This window comes from Rana temporaria, chromosome 3 (genome assembly GCF_905171775.1).
Source record: "Rana temporaria chromosome 3, aRanTem1.1, whole genome shotgun sequence".
Taxonomy (NCBI): Eukaryota; Metazoa; Chordata; class Amphibia; order Anura; family Ranidae; genus Rana; species Rana temporaria.
In genome coordinates, this window is record NC_053491.1 from 306776768 (window position 1) to 306797040 (window position 20273).

Below are 20273 nucleotides of genomic sequence, written 5' to 3' on the forward strand. Positions count from 1 at the left end.
GACAATTTTTGTCAAGTTTAACCTTTTCCAGTCTTTCTGATGAAATGATGACAATATTTAACAAAAGACCCCTAGCTTTAGGAAACAGTATTTATATCTGTTGTGGGAAAACATGTTATCCATGGATTCCCATGGACCCTCAGGGATGGTGTTACCTTGCATCACTGATCCCTATAATGGGTGTGTTGGGGGATGATAAGGGAAGACACCTATTAGAGGCCAGTATGCATCCCAGATACCCCCTTAAGCATCGTGAAAGACGGGATTTATTCCAAGAAAAGGATATGGCATGGGCATGGTTTCCCTCATGGAGTGGGTGGGGAATAGACTTAATGAAAAGGTTGAATAATTATACTGGAATTATTGATGAAATAATGGAAAATAATTCTGATGATATTACTAAATTAAATATAGAAACTAGAGCAATTAGAAAACAATTAGGACTACATGAGTTAGCCATAGAAAGCATAAGTGCTGCTTTAACTGGTTTATGTGAAAATACAGAAGATTATGAGTGTTGTACCTGGTTCCATAACACAAGTATTGAGGTACCAGATTATTATGATATAATTGCACAACATCGAAAAGAAGTAAGCACATTACAAGTTGAAGCTAGAAATATTGCTAAAACATGGGATCCTTTTGCAAACTTAAATTCTGGAGTAGGAATTCTGGCATGGTTAAAAAGTGCTGCCATAACCATCATTATGATGAGTATGTATTATGATAAAAGAAGGATTATATAACTGTGAGACATACTATGTCTCAAAAGAGAGGATTTGTTAAGAACATAGCATTGACAACCTCCATTTTAAGTTCAGAAACGACATGTTATGGGTTAAGGAAAAAGTTAAAAAACCTACACATAAGTTCACGTGGTTCTTATTATCTAAAGACACCTTTCACCTAGTTATTTATGTATGATCAACATATGTATGGACTTTTGCCCTGGCTCATGTTTGTTTAAGATAAACTAAGTATAGTTCTACAACATTTGTGTAAACACAGAAAACATATGTTTTAGGTCACATCCATATATTAATTGAACTTATATAACACGTACTAGCTAATGGTAAATGATTAACCTGAATGTATTCTTGAAATTACACGTATGCCTTTTGGGAAAACCCCTCCTATGTCCTTCTAAATCTGTATATAAGAGGGCTCAGCCCGAGTAAAGGCAGATATCTTATGATCACAAAGCATGCTTGTGTCCTGTGTTATTATTTGATATCTCCAGGCCTGTGGGGGCTTACGGAAACGCTTTCCTGCATTGAACCTATACCTGCCTGGGTGGTCTTGTAACCAAGGTTCATAAGAATCATCTTTCATTAACTGCTCTCCCTCCTCACACAAAGACCGCGGGTGAGGAGAGAGATCTATCTGTGCTGCAGTAAGGAATTTTTCGCTTGTTACCTGCCAAAACAGTGCCCATCAGTGTCACATGCCCATCAGTGCCCATCAGTGTCACATTGCCCATCAGTGTCACAATGCCCATCAGTGTCACAATGCTCAAAGTGCCAACAGTGCCCATGTCATGTAATAGCTAGTCAACAAGTTAGATGTGTAATTTATGCTCCTAGAACACCTGACGGTGCTCCCTGCATGTTGGGCCTCTCTATGTGGCTAGGCTGTGAAAAGGTCCCACACATGTGGCATCGACATACTCCGGAAGAGTGGCAGAATGTATTTTTGGATATAAAACTAAAAAAAACTCACCATGCCGCTTACTAAATACATTGGAATGTCTACTTTCCAAAAAGGGGTCATTTGGGGGGGGGGTATTTTTTACTGTACTGACTTGTTAGTGTCTCAAGAAATTAAATAGCCCATCAGTACATTAGGTGTGATAAATTTTCAATGATTAGCACCATAGCTTGTAGACTATGAGGCTGGCCATACAGTATACCATTTTCTTATACAACGTTCCTTTAGATTTACCAAAATCATATAATATGAGTTTAAACCTTAACACTTTCCTCAAAGATGTATACAATCAGGCATGCCCTCACATTACATAGTTGAAAGTAAATCTAAAGAAAATTGAATAAGAAAATTGTATAATGTATGGTCAGCATTACTTTCACACAGACCAAATAATATAAAAAAAAAATTGGGTTATTTTTACAAAAGCAATGTAGCAGTATAAATTTTGGCCAAAATTTATAAAAAAAAAAAACAGAAACAAAGAAAAATGAAAAATTTATTTTTTCAAAATTTCCGAACTTTTTTCTTTTATAGCGCAAAAAATTAAAACAACCCAGTGGGTTAAAGAAAGCTCTATTTCTATGCAGGGCTGGACTGGGACAAAAATTTGGCCCTGGACTTCATCCAGACCGGCCCACTTTAATTCAATAAAATGTTGCCCCCACCCCCCCGAAAAATCACGCCCACCAAAAGGACCCTACATCCATTATTGTATATCATGAGAGGGTGAGAGAGAGGGGAATGAGAGAGAGACGGAGGGTTGAGGGAAAGGGGGTGGGTGAGAGAGGGGGGTGAGTGTAAGAAAAAGAGAGTGAGTGTAAAAGAGAGGGGGTGAGTGTAGGACCCCTTTTTACACTGAGGCGTTTTTTAGGCGCTTTTGGGCTAAAAATAGCGCCTGTAAAAACGCTTCCGCTGCAGTCCCAGTGTGAAAGCCTAAGTGCTTTCACACTGGGGCGCTGCCAGGGCGTTAGAAAAAGTCCTCCAAGCAGCATCTCTGTTTTGAAAAACGGCCCACTGAGCCATCGGCCCACCGGGAAACTCCCTGTAGTCCCTATGGCCAGTCCATCCCTGTTTCTATGAAAAAAATAACATTTTTTAATGGGTACAGTGTTGTATGACCGAGTAATTTTCATTCTAAGTGTGAGAGCACTGAAAGCTGAAAATTGGTCTGGACAGGAGCGAGGGTTTAAGTGTCCAGTAGGCAAGTGTTTAAAGCATAACATGTTAGGTATCTATTTACTCGGCGTAACATAATCTTTCACATTATACAAAAAATTGGAGTAAGTATTGTGTTTGTTTGTTTTTATTCATTAACCACTTGACATCCGAGGACGTCCATGGACGTCCTCGGCTTTGTGCGGTGATATCTGAATGATGCCTGCAGCTACAGGCATCATTCAGATATCATCGTCTTCAGCCGGCGATTCTGTGCAACATAAGAATGATCATAGCGGCGGTTCCACCGCTTGATCGTTCTTATAGGCGGCGGGAGGGGACATCCCCCCTCCTGCCGCCATCCGGTGCTTCTCCGGGCTCTCCCGTGCCATCGGGGGACCGGAGAGCGAATCGGCCGGCGTTCGTTGGGAAAGCATAGAGATGACTGGTGACCAGATGGTCGGAGGTCCGGGCGCGACGTTATGACGTCGAGCCCGGTACCCGGAAGTAAACAAAGCCGCAATCGCAGCTGTAGGCATTAGATCGGTGAATTTTCTTCACAGATCTAATGCTTGTAAGCCTGAAGGAGAGATGTGGGGTCTTATTGACCCCACATCTCTCCATAAAGAGGACTTGTCACAGTGATTCCTATTACAAGGGATGTTTACATTCCTTCTAATAGGAAATAAAAGTGATCAAAAAAAAAATATGGAAAATAAAGTGTTAAAATTAAAAAATTAAGTAAAATAATAATAAAATTACAATTTTTTTTTAAAAAACGCCCCTGTCCCCGTTAGCTCGCGCTTAGAAGTGAACTTGCATGCAAGTCCCGCCCACATATGTAAACGCCCTTCAAACCCCACATGTGAGGTATCGTCGCGTGCGTTAGAGCGTGTGCAACAATTCTAGCACTAGACCTCCTCTGTAACATGAAAATAGTAACCTGTAAAAAATTTAAAGCGTCGCCTATGGAGATTTTTAAGTACTGAAGTTTGGCGCCATTCCATTTGTGCGTGCAATATTAACCACTTCCGGACCGCCTCATGTACATATACATCAGCAGAATGGCACGGACAGGCACATCAACGTACCTGTACGTGCATTGCTTGACGTGGGTCGGGGGTCCAATCGGGACCCCCCCGGTACTTGCGGCGGTCCGGTAAGCTTCAGGAGCGTTTCGGGATGAGGGGGCGGCTGTTCGTTTTTGTCCGCCCCCTCCGGATCGCTCCCCAGCCAATCCGCTTCCTCCCCCGCCCTCCTCCGCCTGCATTGTAAACACAGGCAGAGGAGGAAGTGATGTCACCGCTCCTCCCGCCGGTATATTTGTCCGGCGGAGGAGCGGAGACATCACACAGTGAGTACACAAGCACTACACTGACACCTGTACACATAGGCATACAATCCCCCCCCGGTCACCCCCCCAGCCCCCCCTGTCACACTGTCATTAAATAGCAGTGATCATTTACTGATCACTGCATTTAGTGTCAGTGTGATTGATTGATTGATTGATTGATTTTTGAGCTTAATTAGGCGCCAAATGCCCACTGTGAAGTGAGCGTCTAAGTGTGACAGGCAGTTAGTGTCAGGCAGTTAGTGTTAGGTCCAGGATAGCCCCCTACCCCCCCCCCCCCCCAATAAAGGTTTTAACCCCTTGATCACCCCCTAGTTAACCCTTTCACCCCCCTTTTGCCAGCGTCACTAAGCGATCGTTTTTCTGATCGCTGTATTAGTGTCGCTCGTGCCACTAGGTAGCTAGTTTTTTTTGAGGTTCGCCGCCATGTTTTATAGCGTTAGAAAATTTATGGGGGTACCTAACGCTATAAAAACATGGCGGCGAACCTCAAAAAAAACTAGCTACCTAGCGGCACGAGCGACACTAATACAGCGATCAGAAAAACGATCGCTTAGTGACGCTGGCAAAAGGGGCGTGAAAGGGTTAACTAGGGGGTGATCAAGGGGTTAAAACCTTTATTGGGGGGGGGGGTAGGGGGCTACCCTGGACCTAACACTTAACCCCTTGATCACCCCCTAGTTAACCCTTTCACCCCCCTTTTGCCAGCGTCACTAAGCGATCGTTTTTCTGATCGCTGTATTAGTGTCGCTCGTGCCGCTAGGTAGCTAGTTATTTTTTGAGGTTCGCCCGCCAGGTTTTTATAGCGTTAGGTACCCCCATACATTTTCTAATAAAGGTTTTAACCCCTGATTGCCCCTAGAGTTAACCCTTTCACCCCCCTATTGCCAGCGTCACTAAGCGATCGTTTTTCTGATCGCTGTATTAGTGTCGCTGGTGCCGCTAGGTAGCTAGTTATTTTTTGAGGTTTGCCCGCCAGGTTTTTATAGCGTTAGGTACCCCCATACATTTTCTAATAAAGGTTTTAACCCCTGATTGCCCCTAGAGTTAACCCTTTCACCCCCTATTGCCAGCGTCACTAAGCAATCGTTTTTCTGATTGCTGTATTAGTGTCGCTGGTGCCGCTAGGTAGCTAGTTATTTTTTGAGGTTTGCCCGCCAGGTTTTTATAGCGTTAGGTACCCCTATACATTTTCTAATAAAGGTTTTAACCCCTGATTGCCCCTAGAGTTAACCCTTTTACCCCCTATTACCAGCGTCACTAAGCGATCGTTTTCTGATCGCTGTATTAGTGCCGCTAGGTAGCTAGTTATTTTTTGAGGTTCGCCCGCTAGGTTTTTCTAGCGTTAGGTACCCCCATACATTTTCTAATAAAGGTTTTAACCCCGGATTGCCCCTAGAGTTAACCCTTTCACCCCCTATTGCCAGCGCCACTAAGCGATCATTTTTCTGATCGCTGTATTAGTGTCGCTGGTGCCGCTAGGTAGCTAGTTAGTGCCAGTAACGCTTACACCCACGCGCAAAGCATACTCCCCCCATATGTGGAATTACACCCCAAAATACATTCTGCTGCTTCTCCTGAGTACGGGGATACCACATGTGTGAGACTTTTTGGGAGCCTAGCCGCGTACGGGACCCCAAAAACCAATCACCGCCTTCAGGCTTTCTAAGGGTGTAAACTTTTGATTTCACTCCTCACTACCTATCACAGTTTCGAAGGCCATAAAATGCCAAAATAGCACAAAAAAAAACAAATGACCCCATTTTGGAAAGTAGACACCCCAAGCTATTTTCTGAGAGGGATGTCGAGTCCATGGAATATTTTATATTTTGACACAAGTTGCGGGAATATGATAAACTGATTTTTTTTTGCACAAAGTTGTCACTAAATGATATATTGCTCACACATGCCATGGTTATATGTGGAATTGCACCCCAAAATACATTCTGCTGCTTCTCCTGAGTACGGGGATACCACATGTGTGGGACTTTCTGGGAGCCTAGCCGTGTACGGGGCCCCGAAAAGCCTTGAAGATTTCTAAGGGCATACATTTTTGATTTCACTCCTCACTACCTATCATAGTTTTGAAGGCCATAAAATGCCAAGATGGCACACAACCCCCCCAAATGACCCAATTTTGGAAAGAAGACACCCCAAGCTATTTGCTGAGAGGCATGTTGAGTCCATGGAATATTTAATTTTTTTGCCCCAAGTGATTGAATATTGACCAAAAAAAAAATTACAAAACGTTGTCACTAAATGATAAATTTCTCACACATGCCATGGTTATATGTGGAATTGCACCCCAAAATACATTCTGCTGCTTCTCCTGAGTACGGAGATACCACATGTGTGGGACTTTTTGGGAGCCTAGCCGCGTATGGGACCCCAAAAACCAATCACCACCTTCAAGATTTGTGTGAGTGAAATCAAAAATGTATGCCCTTAGAAATCTTGAAGGCGGTGCTTGGTTTTCGGGGCCCCGTACGCGGCTAGGCTCCCAAAAAGTCACACACATGTGGTATCCCTGTACTCAGGAGAAGCAGCAGAATGCATTTTGGGGTGCAATTCCACATATAACCATGGCATGTGTGAGAAATATATCATTTAGTGACAACTTTGTGCAAAAAAAAATCAGTTTATCATATTCCCGCAACTTGTGTCAAAATATAAAATATTCCATGGACTCGACATGCCTCTCAGCAAATAGTTTGGGGTGTCTACTTTCCAAAATGGGGTCATTTGGGGGGGTTTGTGCTATTTTGGCATTTTATGGCCTTCGAAACTGTGATAGGTAGTGAGGAGTGAAATCAAAAATTTGCGCCCTTAGAAATGCTGAAGGCGGTGCTTGGTTTTCAGGGTCCTGTACGCGGCTAGGCTCCCAAAAAGTCCCACACATGTGGTATCCCCGTACTCAGAAGAAGCAGCAGAATGTATTTTGGGGTGAAATTCCACATATAACCATGGTATGTGCGAGCAATATATCATTTAGTGACAACATTTTGTAATTTATTTATTTTTTTGTCATTATTCAATCACTTGGGACAAAAAAAAAAAAAATTCAATGGACTCAACATGCCTCTCAGCAGTTTCCTTGCGGTGTCTACTTTTCAAAATGGGGTCATTTGGGGGGGTTTTGTACTGCCCTGCCATTTTAGCACCTCAAGAAATGAGATAGGCAGTCATAAAATAAATTCCAGAAAATGTACCCTAGTTTGTAGACGCTATAATTTTTGCGAAACCAATAAATATACGCTTATTGCGATTTTTTTTACTAAAGACATGTGGCTGAATACATTTTGGCCTAAATGTTTGACTAAAATTTTGTTTATTCGATATTTTTTACTTTTTGTTATAAGAAAAATATTTTTTTTTCAAAATTTTCGATCTTTTTCCGTTTATATCGCAAAAAATAAAAATCGCAGAGGCAATCAAATACCATCAAAAGAAAGCTCTATTTGTGGGAAGAAAAGGACGCAAATTTCGTTTCGGTACAACATTGCATGACCGCGCAATTACCAGTTAAACCAGCGCAGTGCCAAATTGTAAAAACACCTTGGGTCTTTAGGCAGCGTTTTGGTCCGGGGCTTAAGTGGTTAAAGTGTGACATGTTAGGTATCTATTTACTCGGCGTAACATTATCTTTCACATTATACAAAGAAATTGGGCTAACTTTACCGTTTTGTTATTTTTTAATCCATGAAACCATTTTTTTCCCCAAAAAAAGGCATTTGAAAAATTATTGCGCAAATACCGTGTGAGAAAAAAAGTTGCAATGTCCGCCATTTTATTACCTAGGGTGTCTGCTAAAAAAATATATATATATAATATTTGGGGGTTCTGATTAATTTTCTAGGGAAAAAAATTTGATTTTTACATGAAGGAGAAAAGTGGCAACATAGGCCCGGATGTCAAGTGGTTAAAGTGTATTTTTTTTATTGTGTTTGAGAGACCACTGTGCAAATACTGTGTGACATAAAATATTGCAACAATTGCCATTTTATTCTCTAGGATCATACATTTACACACACACATACAGTAATATATATATATATATATATATATATATATATATATATATATATATATATATATATACACACACACACACACACATACACACATACAGTATTATATATATACACACACACATATATATATATATATATATATATATATATATATATATATATATATATACACACACACACACCGTATATATATATATAATACTAATTTAAACTTTTAAACAAAAAGTTCCAGAAAAGTCCCGGACTTTAAATGTATACTAGCACATTATGTGAAACTTCCTTCAAACAAAGCCCTCCGCTGACAGGGCTTTCATCTTTACCTGGTCTTCCTTCCGGGTTCGCGGGCTTCTGTCCTTCAATGACCTAGCCACGATGACATCACTCCCGCATGCACACGGGAGTCACGGTTTATGGCACAGAGCTCTGAAGGAATGGCACGGGAATGCCATTCCTTTAGCGTGCATGAACCGATGCTGTCACTGGCTGCTACACAAGTAAATATCTCCTAAATGGTGCATGTTTAGGAGATATTTACATTACCTACAGTAGCCTTATAATCTGTAGGTAAAATGTAAACAAATTAGACTTAACTACCACTTTAATGATCTTGTTGCTTTGTATGGGACCAATGATCCACACATTCCATACCTAAAAAAATCTTTGGTTTTTGTGCATGCTCATTCACGGTTACACCTGATTCCAAAGATAATCATCCAAATCCATCTCCAATTTATGACACTTTCTTTACTGGATCTGGAGCTTCAAATCCCCCAAAGCCTTTTACACGCACACACACAGATCGATATATGTGTGTGTGTATATGTATATACATACATATATATATATATATATATATACATATACATATATACACACACACACACATACATACATACATACATACATACATACAAACACACACACACACACACACACACACATACACATACACATACACATACATATAAAATGTAAAGGAAAACAAAGCTAGCCAGTATTTAAACAAACATGGAAAGAGGTGTTTAATACCCATTACAGGTTAACTCAGAGAGGGATTCAGAAACTGTAACCCTTTTCTTAATGAAATATAAAAAAAGAGTAGGTTAAAAATTAAGGGCCAGATTCAGGTACAAATGCGGCGACGTAACGTATCGTCTTTACGTTACATCGCCGCAAGTTTTCCTCGTAAGTGCTTGATTCACAAAGCACTTGAGTATAAACTCGCCTAATTCAAATGGGGCGTGTACCATTTCAATTAGGCTCTGCGCATGCTCCGTTAGTAAATTTCCTGACGTGCTTTGCGCGAAATTACGGCGCCCCGACGTGTTTGTGAATGGCGATGTGCGTAACGTACTTATGCCAAAAAAAAAAATTTAATTCGACGCGGGAACGACGGCCATACTTTAACATGGCTGGTGTAAAGTTAAGCCATGAAAAAGATAGCTTAACTTCGCGACGGGAAAAAACGACGTAACGCACGCGAGTAGCTTTGTGGATCGCCGTAAAAGCTCATTTGCATATCCGATGCCGGAAAACGACGCAAACTCCACCCAGCGGCGGCCAAAGTATTGCAGCCTAAGATCCGAAGGTGTACGCCTTATCTTGTTTGTGAATCACAAAAATACATATATATATATATATATATATATATATATATATATATATATAAGAAGGCCAGTATGGTGGCCTGAGTTTATGGGAGGAGCCCGGAGGGTATTTAAGCAGCCCACTCACACAAGCTCTTTGTCGGTTCAGTGTGCGGTACTACACGTCACTGGGCCGACTCTTTTCAGCTCACCTCATGTCCGTGAGTCTGCGCATTCAATCGCATTCGACACCCTCCCGCCCTTCCCTTTTTCAGGGCACTTCTCAGCATATCCTTCTTCAATTAACTACCCATTACTTACCTTGGGTATGCCCCCTTTTCTTGGCATACTGACCAGACCACCAAGCCACACTTCAGGTCTATTTATGTTGTAAGTCTTGTCGCGTGTTTATGTGATCCACATCTCTCTCTCAGAGGGTAACGACCATAAATATATACATACCGTCAGGGGTGTATTTAGGTTTTGTGCCACCCTAGGCCTGGTGAAACTCACGCACCCCCTACGTTATATATGACGCACCCCTTCCTTTTTAAGACCCACCCTATAATTTTCATGGGAGGAGTACAAGGTGGGATGAGGACAGGGGGACAGGGTGGGATGAGGACAGGGGGACAGGATGGGATGAGGACAGGGGGACAGGATGGGATAAGGACAGGGGGACAGGGTGGGATGAGGACAGGGGGACAGGGTGGGATGAGCATAGGGGGACAGGGTGGGATGAGCACAGGGGAACAGAGCATCTTTTAATTTGGGGGGAGAGGGTGGAATGGGGATATGTGCCGAGGAGTGATTTGATTTTTTGCCGCCCCCCGCAAAGTGCCGCCCTAGGCCTAGTCATTCACCATCCATTCGAGTCTTTTGCCTATCATGCATATTCTAAAGTACTACATTCCTTCTATACACCCCCCATTCCCCCTTATCCATCAGTTTTACCTCTGCTGTTGTGCATTTTATCCTCCTGTTACTCTTTGTGTCACGATTACTTTCCAAAGGTATAACTGGCAGATATTGTTTCTGTTTTGTTGTGATGGAAAAGCAATTTGGTTGATTTCACTTACAATCTGTTATAGTCCTTACAAGCAGGATTTTACACATCATTACAAGTTAGTACACAACTTTAACAGTAAGAAATTTACCTTCTCTGGACTGATGGCAAAAATTTGGGTGGTTGAATACGAACTGTAGGATCCCATTTTCCTGGTGGCAGAACAGCAACTTCATCTAAGAAATCATCGATTCCTGCTGTCAGTTCATCTTTGTTCATAGCCTTATATGCTGCTTTCCGGAACAGCTAGAATAATACATTAATATTTATATTATTTTAAAATGCTCATTTTTGAACATTACCATAATTGCTATTTATTTAAAGCCCAGTTTAAAACCATATGTTCAAAACCAAAGCTCAAGTTTGGTTACTTTTTTTCTTTGTAAAACTCTTCTCCCCACCATTGCCTAAACCTTCCCACAGCGCCTGAAGATTAACATCAACTCTTGCCAGTGTCAAAGCGGCATAGACTCCAGCCGTTTCCTGGTGAGACATCTCTTGATACTGTTTAACCTAGGTCTCTAAACAGAGTCTCCCTGTGGGGCCCCATCTGATATATCACCAGTGATCCTCACAAAGGGAGATACATACGCCAATAGTCTAGTAGTTTAAAATATTTATTGATGAAAAACAAAAATCAGGGTACTCACAATAAAGTGCATAAAAATCAGCATAAAACGAGCAGCATGCTCACACATGTCACGTCTGGTGCCTCTGGTGTCTAATCAGGAGTAACTAGGGGCGTAGTGGAGGTGTCTTAAATATTGGTGTTCATCATTGTAGGCGGTCGCCATTTTCTGGAAAAAAAACAGGGCCGGAAGTGGGGCGGCCGCCATCTTCCCGATACCGGAAGAGGGGCAGCGGCCATTTTCTTGTAGTCCTGAGAAGAAGAAAAACGGCAGCGGAAATGGGGCAGCGGCCATCTTACATGCACCGGAAGTGGGGCACCGGACATTTTCTTGTAGTCCTGGGAGAGAGAAAAAAAAGGCACCGTAAATGGGGCAGCGGCCATTTTATTGTGGTTCAGGAACCTTCAGAGCTCAGAGTAAAAATATAAACAGATACTCTATTGTCCGGAGCTCAGGCAGAAACCACTATAGAATGAAAATGACATGGCAGCAAATGAAAAAACGCAATACTAATGAGCGAGTGGGGGCTCTTATTAACAAGGTACATATTAAAACAACTAATTAACTATAAAAATGTATATATATATATATATATATATATATATATATATATATATATATATATATATACATACATATATATACATACATATATATACATTTTTATAGTTAACAAATACAACAAAGTTACATGAGAGACCGGAAATGACCTGGGTGAGATAATTAAATTACAGCGAGATAAAACCACAAATCAAGAATAAAATGCTACATAACTATGAAAAATAACTAATCCATGGGTCATATAGGAATACCACAGAAAAAAGGTTAAAAAAGGATAAAACAAAAGAGGTAGAAGGGAGACCAGCGAAATGTTAAAAATCGCTTAAAAAAACAATTGAAAAATCTACAATTGAGGTCAAAATCTATATTCAAGAATAAAAATCCATCGGGATTCCAATTGGCTGAGTGTTCTAACTTTGTGGCTTCCACGCCAATGCCTCACATAGGGTTCTATACCCCAAAAGAGACCTAGGTTAAACAGTATCAAGAGACGCCTCACCAGAAAACGGCTGGAGTCTATGGGCCAGATTCACATAGAACTGCGGCGGCGTAACGTATCGTAGATACGTTACACCGCCGCAAGTTTTCATCGCAAGTGCCTGATTCACCGGCCCAAGGCGGGCCAATTCAAATGGGCCATTTAAATTAGGCGCGCTCCCGCGCCGGACCTACTGCGCATGCTCCGTTTCGCAATTCCTGTGGTGCTTTGCGCGCCGTGACGTCATTTTTTCGAACGGCGACCCGCGTAGCGTACTTCCGTATTCCCGGACGTGTTACGCAAACGACGTTAAATTTTAAATTTCGACGCGGGAACGACGGCCAAACTTTAGACAGCAATACGATTGCTGACTAAAGTTAGGGCAGGTCAAATAACGACTAAAATTGCGACGGGAAACTTGACTACGGACGACGTAGCGAACACGAAAATCCGTCGGGGATCCGCCGTAACTGCTAATTTGCATACCCGACGCTGGTTTACGACGCGAACTCCACCCAGCGGCGGCCGCGGTATTGCATCCTAAGATCCGACAGTGTAAAACAATTACACCTGTCGGATCTTATGGATATCTATGCGTAACTGATTCTATGAATCAGTCGCATAGATAGAAACAGAGATACGACGGAGTATCAGGAGAAACGCCGTCGTATCTCTTTGGTGAATCTGGCCCTATGTACCTAGAAAGATCTTTATATGCCGTTACCTTACAGCAGTAAAATAAGGGGACATCCTCACTAATCACAAGGGGAAAAGGAGCACTATCCACGTTGGCAACCTGACACCAGCACTGGCACTTTATGTTGTTGCTGTTTGCACATGAATACTGAAGTTTATACATTGTTATACATTGAAGAATACAACATTCTATTTGAGGACTTTTTTTCGTTATGCATGTTTTTTGCACAATTGCACTCAAAACTTTACCTTTTTAAGGTTTATATATTTTGGCTTCATATTTGTTTGAGTGTTACATATGTTTCATGTGTTTTAACATATGTCCCACATGTTTTAAATTTGATTGATTACGATTTCTTAATACTAGTTATACTCACTTAGGGCCTGATCCACAAAAGGGATACGCCGGCGTATCTACTGATACGCCGTCGTATCCCTGTTTCTATCTATGGAACTGATCCACAGAAACAGTTTCTCATAGATAGGCAGAAGATCCGACATGTGTAAGGGACTTACACTGTCGGATCTTAGGATGCAGTACCGCAGCCGCCGCTGGGGGCATTTCTCGTCGAAATCCAGCGTCGGGTATGCAAATTAGCCCTTACGGAGATCCACGAAGCTTTTACGCTTCGTTTTTTCTCCGTAAGTATTAGTTTGCCGTCGCAAAATTAGGGCTGCTTTTACAAAGTGTAAAGTTAATACACCATGTAAAAGTAGACCCTTTTTTCCCGCGACGCTGTCAAATTTTTTAAAAAACATTTTTTTTCCCGCCGCATCTCTTTTTTTTCCCGACGCAACTTTTTTTACCCGGCGCGATTCACAAAACTCGGCGTAAGGTAATTTCGCGCAATGCACGTCGGGAGCATGCGCAGTACGTCCGGCGCGGGATGGCGCCTAATTTAAATGGGACTCGTCCCATTAGATTAGGAACGCCTTGCGCCGGACGGATTTAAGTTACACCGCTCAAAATTTCTAGGTAAGTGCTTTGTGGATCGGGCACTTATTTAGAGATTTTGCGGCGGTGTAACTTAAACGAGAAAAATTAAGTTACGCCGGGTTTTTGTGGATCAGGCCCTTAGTCCTTTTCCACTTACCCTATACAGCGCAGCATTACCCCCCTTTTTTGAATTTTTGGATTGATACACTTTCAGTGCTGCAGCCGTATACCCCCCCCCTCCCCACACCTTGGTAGTGCGGGCATACTCCATATATCCATTTTTTGCCTATCTCCATCCATTCCTGCAGCCACCATGGATGTATTTTAATTTCTAGATAAGAGGCAGGTCAATCTAGAAGAAGTTTTTACCACTACTGCCTCCATTAAGAAGAATACGGACCTTGATGCCGCGTACACACGGTTGTTTTTCGGCATGAAAAAATAGCATTTTTAAAAACGTCATTTAAAATCATCGTGTGTGGGCTTTCACATCGTTTTTCGGCTTCTGAAAAACGACAAAAAAAAAATTCGAACATGCTGCATTTTTTATTGTCATTTTTTAAAATGTCGTTTTTCTGGTTGTAAAAAATTATCGTGTGTGGGCTAAAACAACGTTTTAAACCCGCGCATGCCCAGAAGCGAGTTATGAGATGGGAGCGCACGTTCTGGTATAACTACCATTCATAATGGAGTAAGCACATCATGCTGTAACAGACAAAAAAGCGCGAATCGTCTTTTACTAACACGGAATCAACTAAAAGCTGCCCAAAGGCGAATAGAACTTCCCCTTCAGAGTGCCGTCGTACGTGTTGTACGTCACCGCGCTTTGTTCATCATTTTTCAAAAACGATGGTGTGTGGGCAACATCGTTTTTAATGATGAAGTTGGAAAAAACTTAGTTTTTTGCACATGCTAAAAAATGACAATTTTTTTCATGCCAAAAAACGACCGCGTGTACGCGACATGAGAGTCTAATGAGGAAGCTAGGGCACAGTATGGAGAAGAAGGTTATGGGACATTACCACCTTTGAACAATATATTAAAGATAGTTCCCAACGATGGCCTGACAAATCAGGATTCAATAGATGAATGGTTTACATTTTTTAGTAAAGGCTTAGAACTGGTAATGTTCCTACTAGAGAGGAAAATAAAAAAGTTGAAGATTATTGAACAGATTATATTAGAGGTGGAAGAAGAACTTAACACATATAAAGACACATGAAAAGTGAATGTTACCGGCGCAAAAAATTATATATACTAAATTCACAACTTTTTGTTTGGTTTGCTGCAATCAAAAATGCATGTCACCCTCAAATTAAATGCCAAAACATATTTAAACAATAGATGGATTGCGCTAACCTTAAAATGTAAATGTAAATTGGAATAAGTCAAGGAGGTTATAAAAAAGCCCTTATAGCTAGCACTTGAACTTTGTTTTTAGGGGGATATTTTGCATGGTGTACTTAATTATAAGCACATTGGGACTGTTTGTTTAAATAATGCATTTTTAGGATCAATATATATTTTTCCATAAGAAACACATATATAAAGCTAAGTGGCTTCACTGAATAGGAGTATAGGATAAGCTCTTACGGGTTTCCTTCACAAAAATTGGTTGCTCACAAACATGGTTTACATTTTAAGGTTAGCACAATCCATCCATTGTTTAAACATATAAAGACACAGCTGATTTTATAACTCCTACAACCAGGGGCGGACTGACAACTCATGGGGCCCCCGGGCAATAGAAGATTATAGGGCCCCTGGACTTACAGATGGCCACCACGCCAGGAGGCAGTGCAATCTTCAACCCCCCGGCGAAAGACAACAAATACATAGAAGTGTTTAAAATATTGGTCAAGAAATATGAAGAACCTAAACATATAAAAAGTGGTAATCGGAAACTTATGTAGAGAAAAGACTTAGTAATACGACCTGCTGATTGTCATGGACATGCAATAATGTCTGGCAGCTTACCTTTTCCTCATGTCTCCATTAGAGGCCTGACTCTCTTCTGGCTGCCTTTTTATCATCTCTCCTTCCTGTATGGCCCCACCCCAGGCCATCCCAGGAAGTCTATATTAACTGTTGCACTGCAGGTCTGCTTTGCTGTTCAACTTTGTTAACTTGTTTCTGTCTGCCATGTGCTACGTTTACCTTTACCTACGTGTACCGATTTTGGCTTGTCTCTGACTACTCCTGTTTGCCTGTGACCCTGACCTTTTGGCCTGTCCCTTGGTTACCCTTGTATGCCGGTTGCCCCGACCTCGGGTTACCCATCACCATCCCTTGTGTCTTCAGCGACTGCTTCCCCTCTCTCCCTATGGAGCGTGACCTGGGGGACCCCACCTGGGTTAAGTTGCAGCGAAGGCCATCCTCACCACTAGAGGCTCTGGTGAACACCTGCTGGACCTTAGACTCCACGCCCTGTAGAATCTTGGGTTCACGTTTCCTGCCCATCTGCAGCAGTCTGCTATTGGGTTCACTACCTTGCGGTGCACCCCTGTCTCCATTGGGGTGCATTTGTCACCTGGCCACAGGTGACCTGACAGTTTGAACAGCCATGAACCCGGCCGACGTGCCGCTCCCTTACAGGGCATAGTTCGCAGACTCGAGACGCAAGAAGCTAATCAGACTCAGGAGATGCAATTCCTACAGGATCTGGCTTCCCACTTTGAACAGCTTCAGACCTCGTTGGTAACCCCGAATCCGCAACCCCAAGTACAGCCAGTGGCTGCGCCTGTCGCACCAGTCGCAGAATCGCATTCACTGAAACTACCACCTCCAATCCATTTTTCTGGGGACTCCAAGGCCTGCAGGGGGTTTCTTAGCCAGTGCACCATCCATTTTGAGCTTCAGCCTCAAAACTTCCTGTCTGATCGGGCAAAGGTAGCCTATATTATTTCCCTCCTTTCCGGTGAAGCTCTAGAGGAACGTGCTAGGCGCAGAACTCTGGGCTTGTGCCTCTATTGTGGAGGCAAGGGCCACTTTCGTGACTCCTGCTTGCTTCGCCCGGGAAACACTCGGGTCTAATACATTTAGAAGGTGGAGTATTGGACCCAGAAACATCACCTTCCCGTCTTCTTCTTCTTCCGGTGTCCCTTTATGTAAGCACTTCTCCCCAATTGACCCTTGCATATTTGGATTCCGGGGCTGCCGGCAACTTTATGGACTGGAGAACTGCTTCTTCTATGAAGCTCACCCTATCATCCCTCTCTACGCCGTTGGTAGTCTCGGCAATTGATGGCACTGTTCTTCCAGGGGGTCTTATTCGCTTCCAAACACTACCTATCAGGATGTCGGTAGGGATTCTCCACCAGAGCCTCTACCCCCATTGGGCCTTCCTTGGCTAGAGCTCCACTCTCCCCATGTGGACTGGGTCTCTGGGCAGATCCTGGCTTGGGGTTCTTCATGTTTCTCGTCATGTCTTTCCAAGGTGACCCCCAATGAGAGACTTCCGGTTGCTACCACATCGGTATCTTCTGATCTTCCCACTGCATACAGCGACTACCGGGATGTGTTCTGTAAGAAATCGGCTGAGGCGTTTCCTCCCCACAGGTCTTTTGACTGTGCCATTGACCTTGTTCCCGGAGCAACTCTGCCCAGGGGTCGTACCTATCCTTTGTCCATCCCAGAGACCCAGGCCATGTCTGAATATGTCGCAGAAAATCTTGAGAGGTTTCATCCGGAAATCTTCATCGCCTGCAGGAGCAGGGTTCTTTTTTGTTGCCAAGAAGGATGGTACCTTGAGACCCTGCATTTATTAACGTGGCTTAAACGCTGTTACTATTAAAAATCGTTACCCCTTACCCTTAATATCTGAGCTATTCGATAGGTTGAAGGCTGCCTCCATTTTCACTAAGTTCAATCTCCGCACTGTACTCCAGTGCCTTAGAGAGAATAATCTCTATGCCAAGCTGGAGAAATGTTCCTTTGAATGTTCTGAGGTCCTATTTCTAGGATGCTTTGTCTCAAGCTTGGGTCTTTGTATGGATCCTGGGAAAGTCTTAGCCATTACCAACTGGCCTCTTCCTGCTAGCCTCAAGGCCACACAGCGCTTTCTTGGCTTCACAAATTATTATAGGCAGTTCATAAGGAATTACTCTTCCATTGCCGCGCCTATTATCGCTTTGACCAAGAAGGGAGCTAATGCCAAAGACTGGCCCCCCGAAGCTGTCTCTGCGTTTCACGATCTGAAACAGGCCTTTGTCTCTGGACCTCTCTTGAGGAGACCAAACCCTGGGGAAGCATTCTTTATTGAAGTGGACGCTTCTTCAGTGGGGGTGGGAGTGGTGCTTCTTCAACTCTTTGAGAAAAGACGTCAACCATGTGCGTTCTTTTCCCAAAAAAATTCCCAGGCAGAGAGAAATTATGCCATCGGCGACTGGGAACTTCTCGCAATCAAATTGGCGCTAGAAGAGTGGCGTCATCTTTTGGAAGGTTCCCCTCACTCCATAACGATATCCACCGATCACAAGAATCTACAGTACTTACAGAATGCTAAACGTCTGAATCCCAGACAGGCCAGGTGGAGTCTCTTCTTTTCCCGTTTTAATTTCACGATTACGTACAAACCTGGTTCCTGCAACGGTCGGGTCAGGAGCCCACTCCTGAACCTGAACCGATCATCCCAACTTCATGCATTGTTGCCCATTCTACCACCCTGGACTCAAAATTCCTCCTGGTAAGACCTTTGTCCCCACTGAGCTAAGAGCTAAGATCCTTCGTTGTGGACATGATTCCAAGGTGGCGGGCCACGCTGGATTCCTCCGGTCCTTCTTACTCATCAGTCGTCACTATTGGTGGCCTAATCCCTGCTCGGAGGTCAAAGACTATGTCAAGGCTTGTCATGTCTGTGCTCAGTCTAAATCCTCCACACAAGCTCCTGCTGGTCTTCTCATGCCCTTGCCTATTCCTAAGGAGCCCTGGGCTCATATTGCCATGGATTTTATCACCAATCTCCCATTGTGTGACGGCAATACGGTCATTTGGGTGGTAGTCGATCGGTTCTCCAAGATGGCTCATTTTGTTCCCCTTCTTGGTCTTCCTTCTGCTCCTGCCTTTGTTCCCATTTTTATTCGAGAAATTTTCCGCCTCCATGGGGTTCCTTCTCATATTGTTTCCGACAGGGGTGTTCAATTTATGTCTCGTTTCTGGAGAGCCTTTTGCAAATCCCTCAATATTGCCTTGGATTTTTCCTCTTCTTACCATCCTCAATCCAATGGGCAGACGGAGAGGGTTAATCAGGAGTTAGAGATTTTTCTTCGGCCCTTAGTCTCCGCTCATCATGACGATTGGTCCGCTCTGCTTCCGTGGGCGGAATTTTCTCAAACCAATCATGTGAATACCAGTTCGCAGAAAACTTCTCATGACCTGTTCTCCGGATATCCCAGCCTTGGCTTCAGCTTCAGCTCAGGAGTCCTTCAATTCTATCTGGAGTGATGTTCATGATTCCCTCCGCCGACAAATTCAAAGGCTTTGCTGACCGCGGCAGACGTAAACTGCCTTCTCTTCAGCCAGGGGACAAAGTTTGGCTCTCCACCAGGAACATCAAGCTCAGAGTTTCTTCTCTGAAGTTTGCTCCAAGATTCATTGGTCCATACACTATAACTTCTAAACTGAATCCGGTTTGTTTCAAACTTCAGATTTCCAAAAGCCTCAAAATCGCTAACTCCTTCCATGTTTCCCTTCTGAAGCCTTTAGTCCTCAATAAGTTCTCTCGTCCTCTCCCTACCATGGCGCCGGTCTCTGAGGATAATCAGGAATACGAGGTCAGTCAAGTTCTGGATTCCCGACTCTGTAGAGGCGCTCTTCGGTACCTTGTTCATTGGAAAGGGTTTGGCCCTGAGGAGAGGTCTTGGGTCCCTGCATCTGAGGTCTTTGCACCTCATCTGTTAAAGTTTCATCTGAAGTTTCCCTCTAAACCCGGACCCAGGCGGGGAAGGGGGAGGCCTCGTAAGAGGGAGGGTACTGTCATGGACATGCAATAATGTCTGGCAGCTTACCTTTTCCTCATGTCTCCATTAGAGGCATGACTCTCTTCTGGCTGCTGTATGGCCCAGGCCATCCCAGGAAG

General features: G+C 43.2%; 1 protein-coding gene across 1 annotated transcript in view; it reads right to left on the reverse strand.

Annotated features, from left to right (window-relative positions):
• Positions 1 to 20273, reverse strand: part of LOC120930475 (electrogenic sodium bicarbonate cotransporter 1-like) — a 644541-nt gene that overhangs the window by 434975 nt on the left and 189293 nt on the right. The window contains exon 5 of the mRNA XM_040341656.1: positions 10988 to 11142. Coding sequence (XP_040197590.1) covers positions 10988 to 11142 — 155 coding nt within the window. The remainder of the gene's footprint in view (positions 1 to 10987; positions 11143 to 20273) is intronic.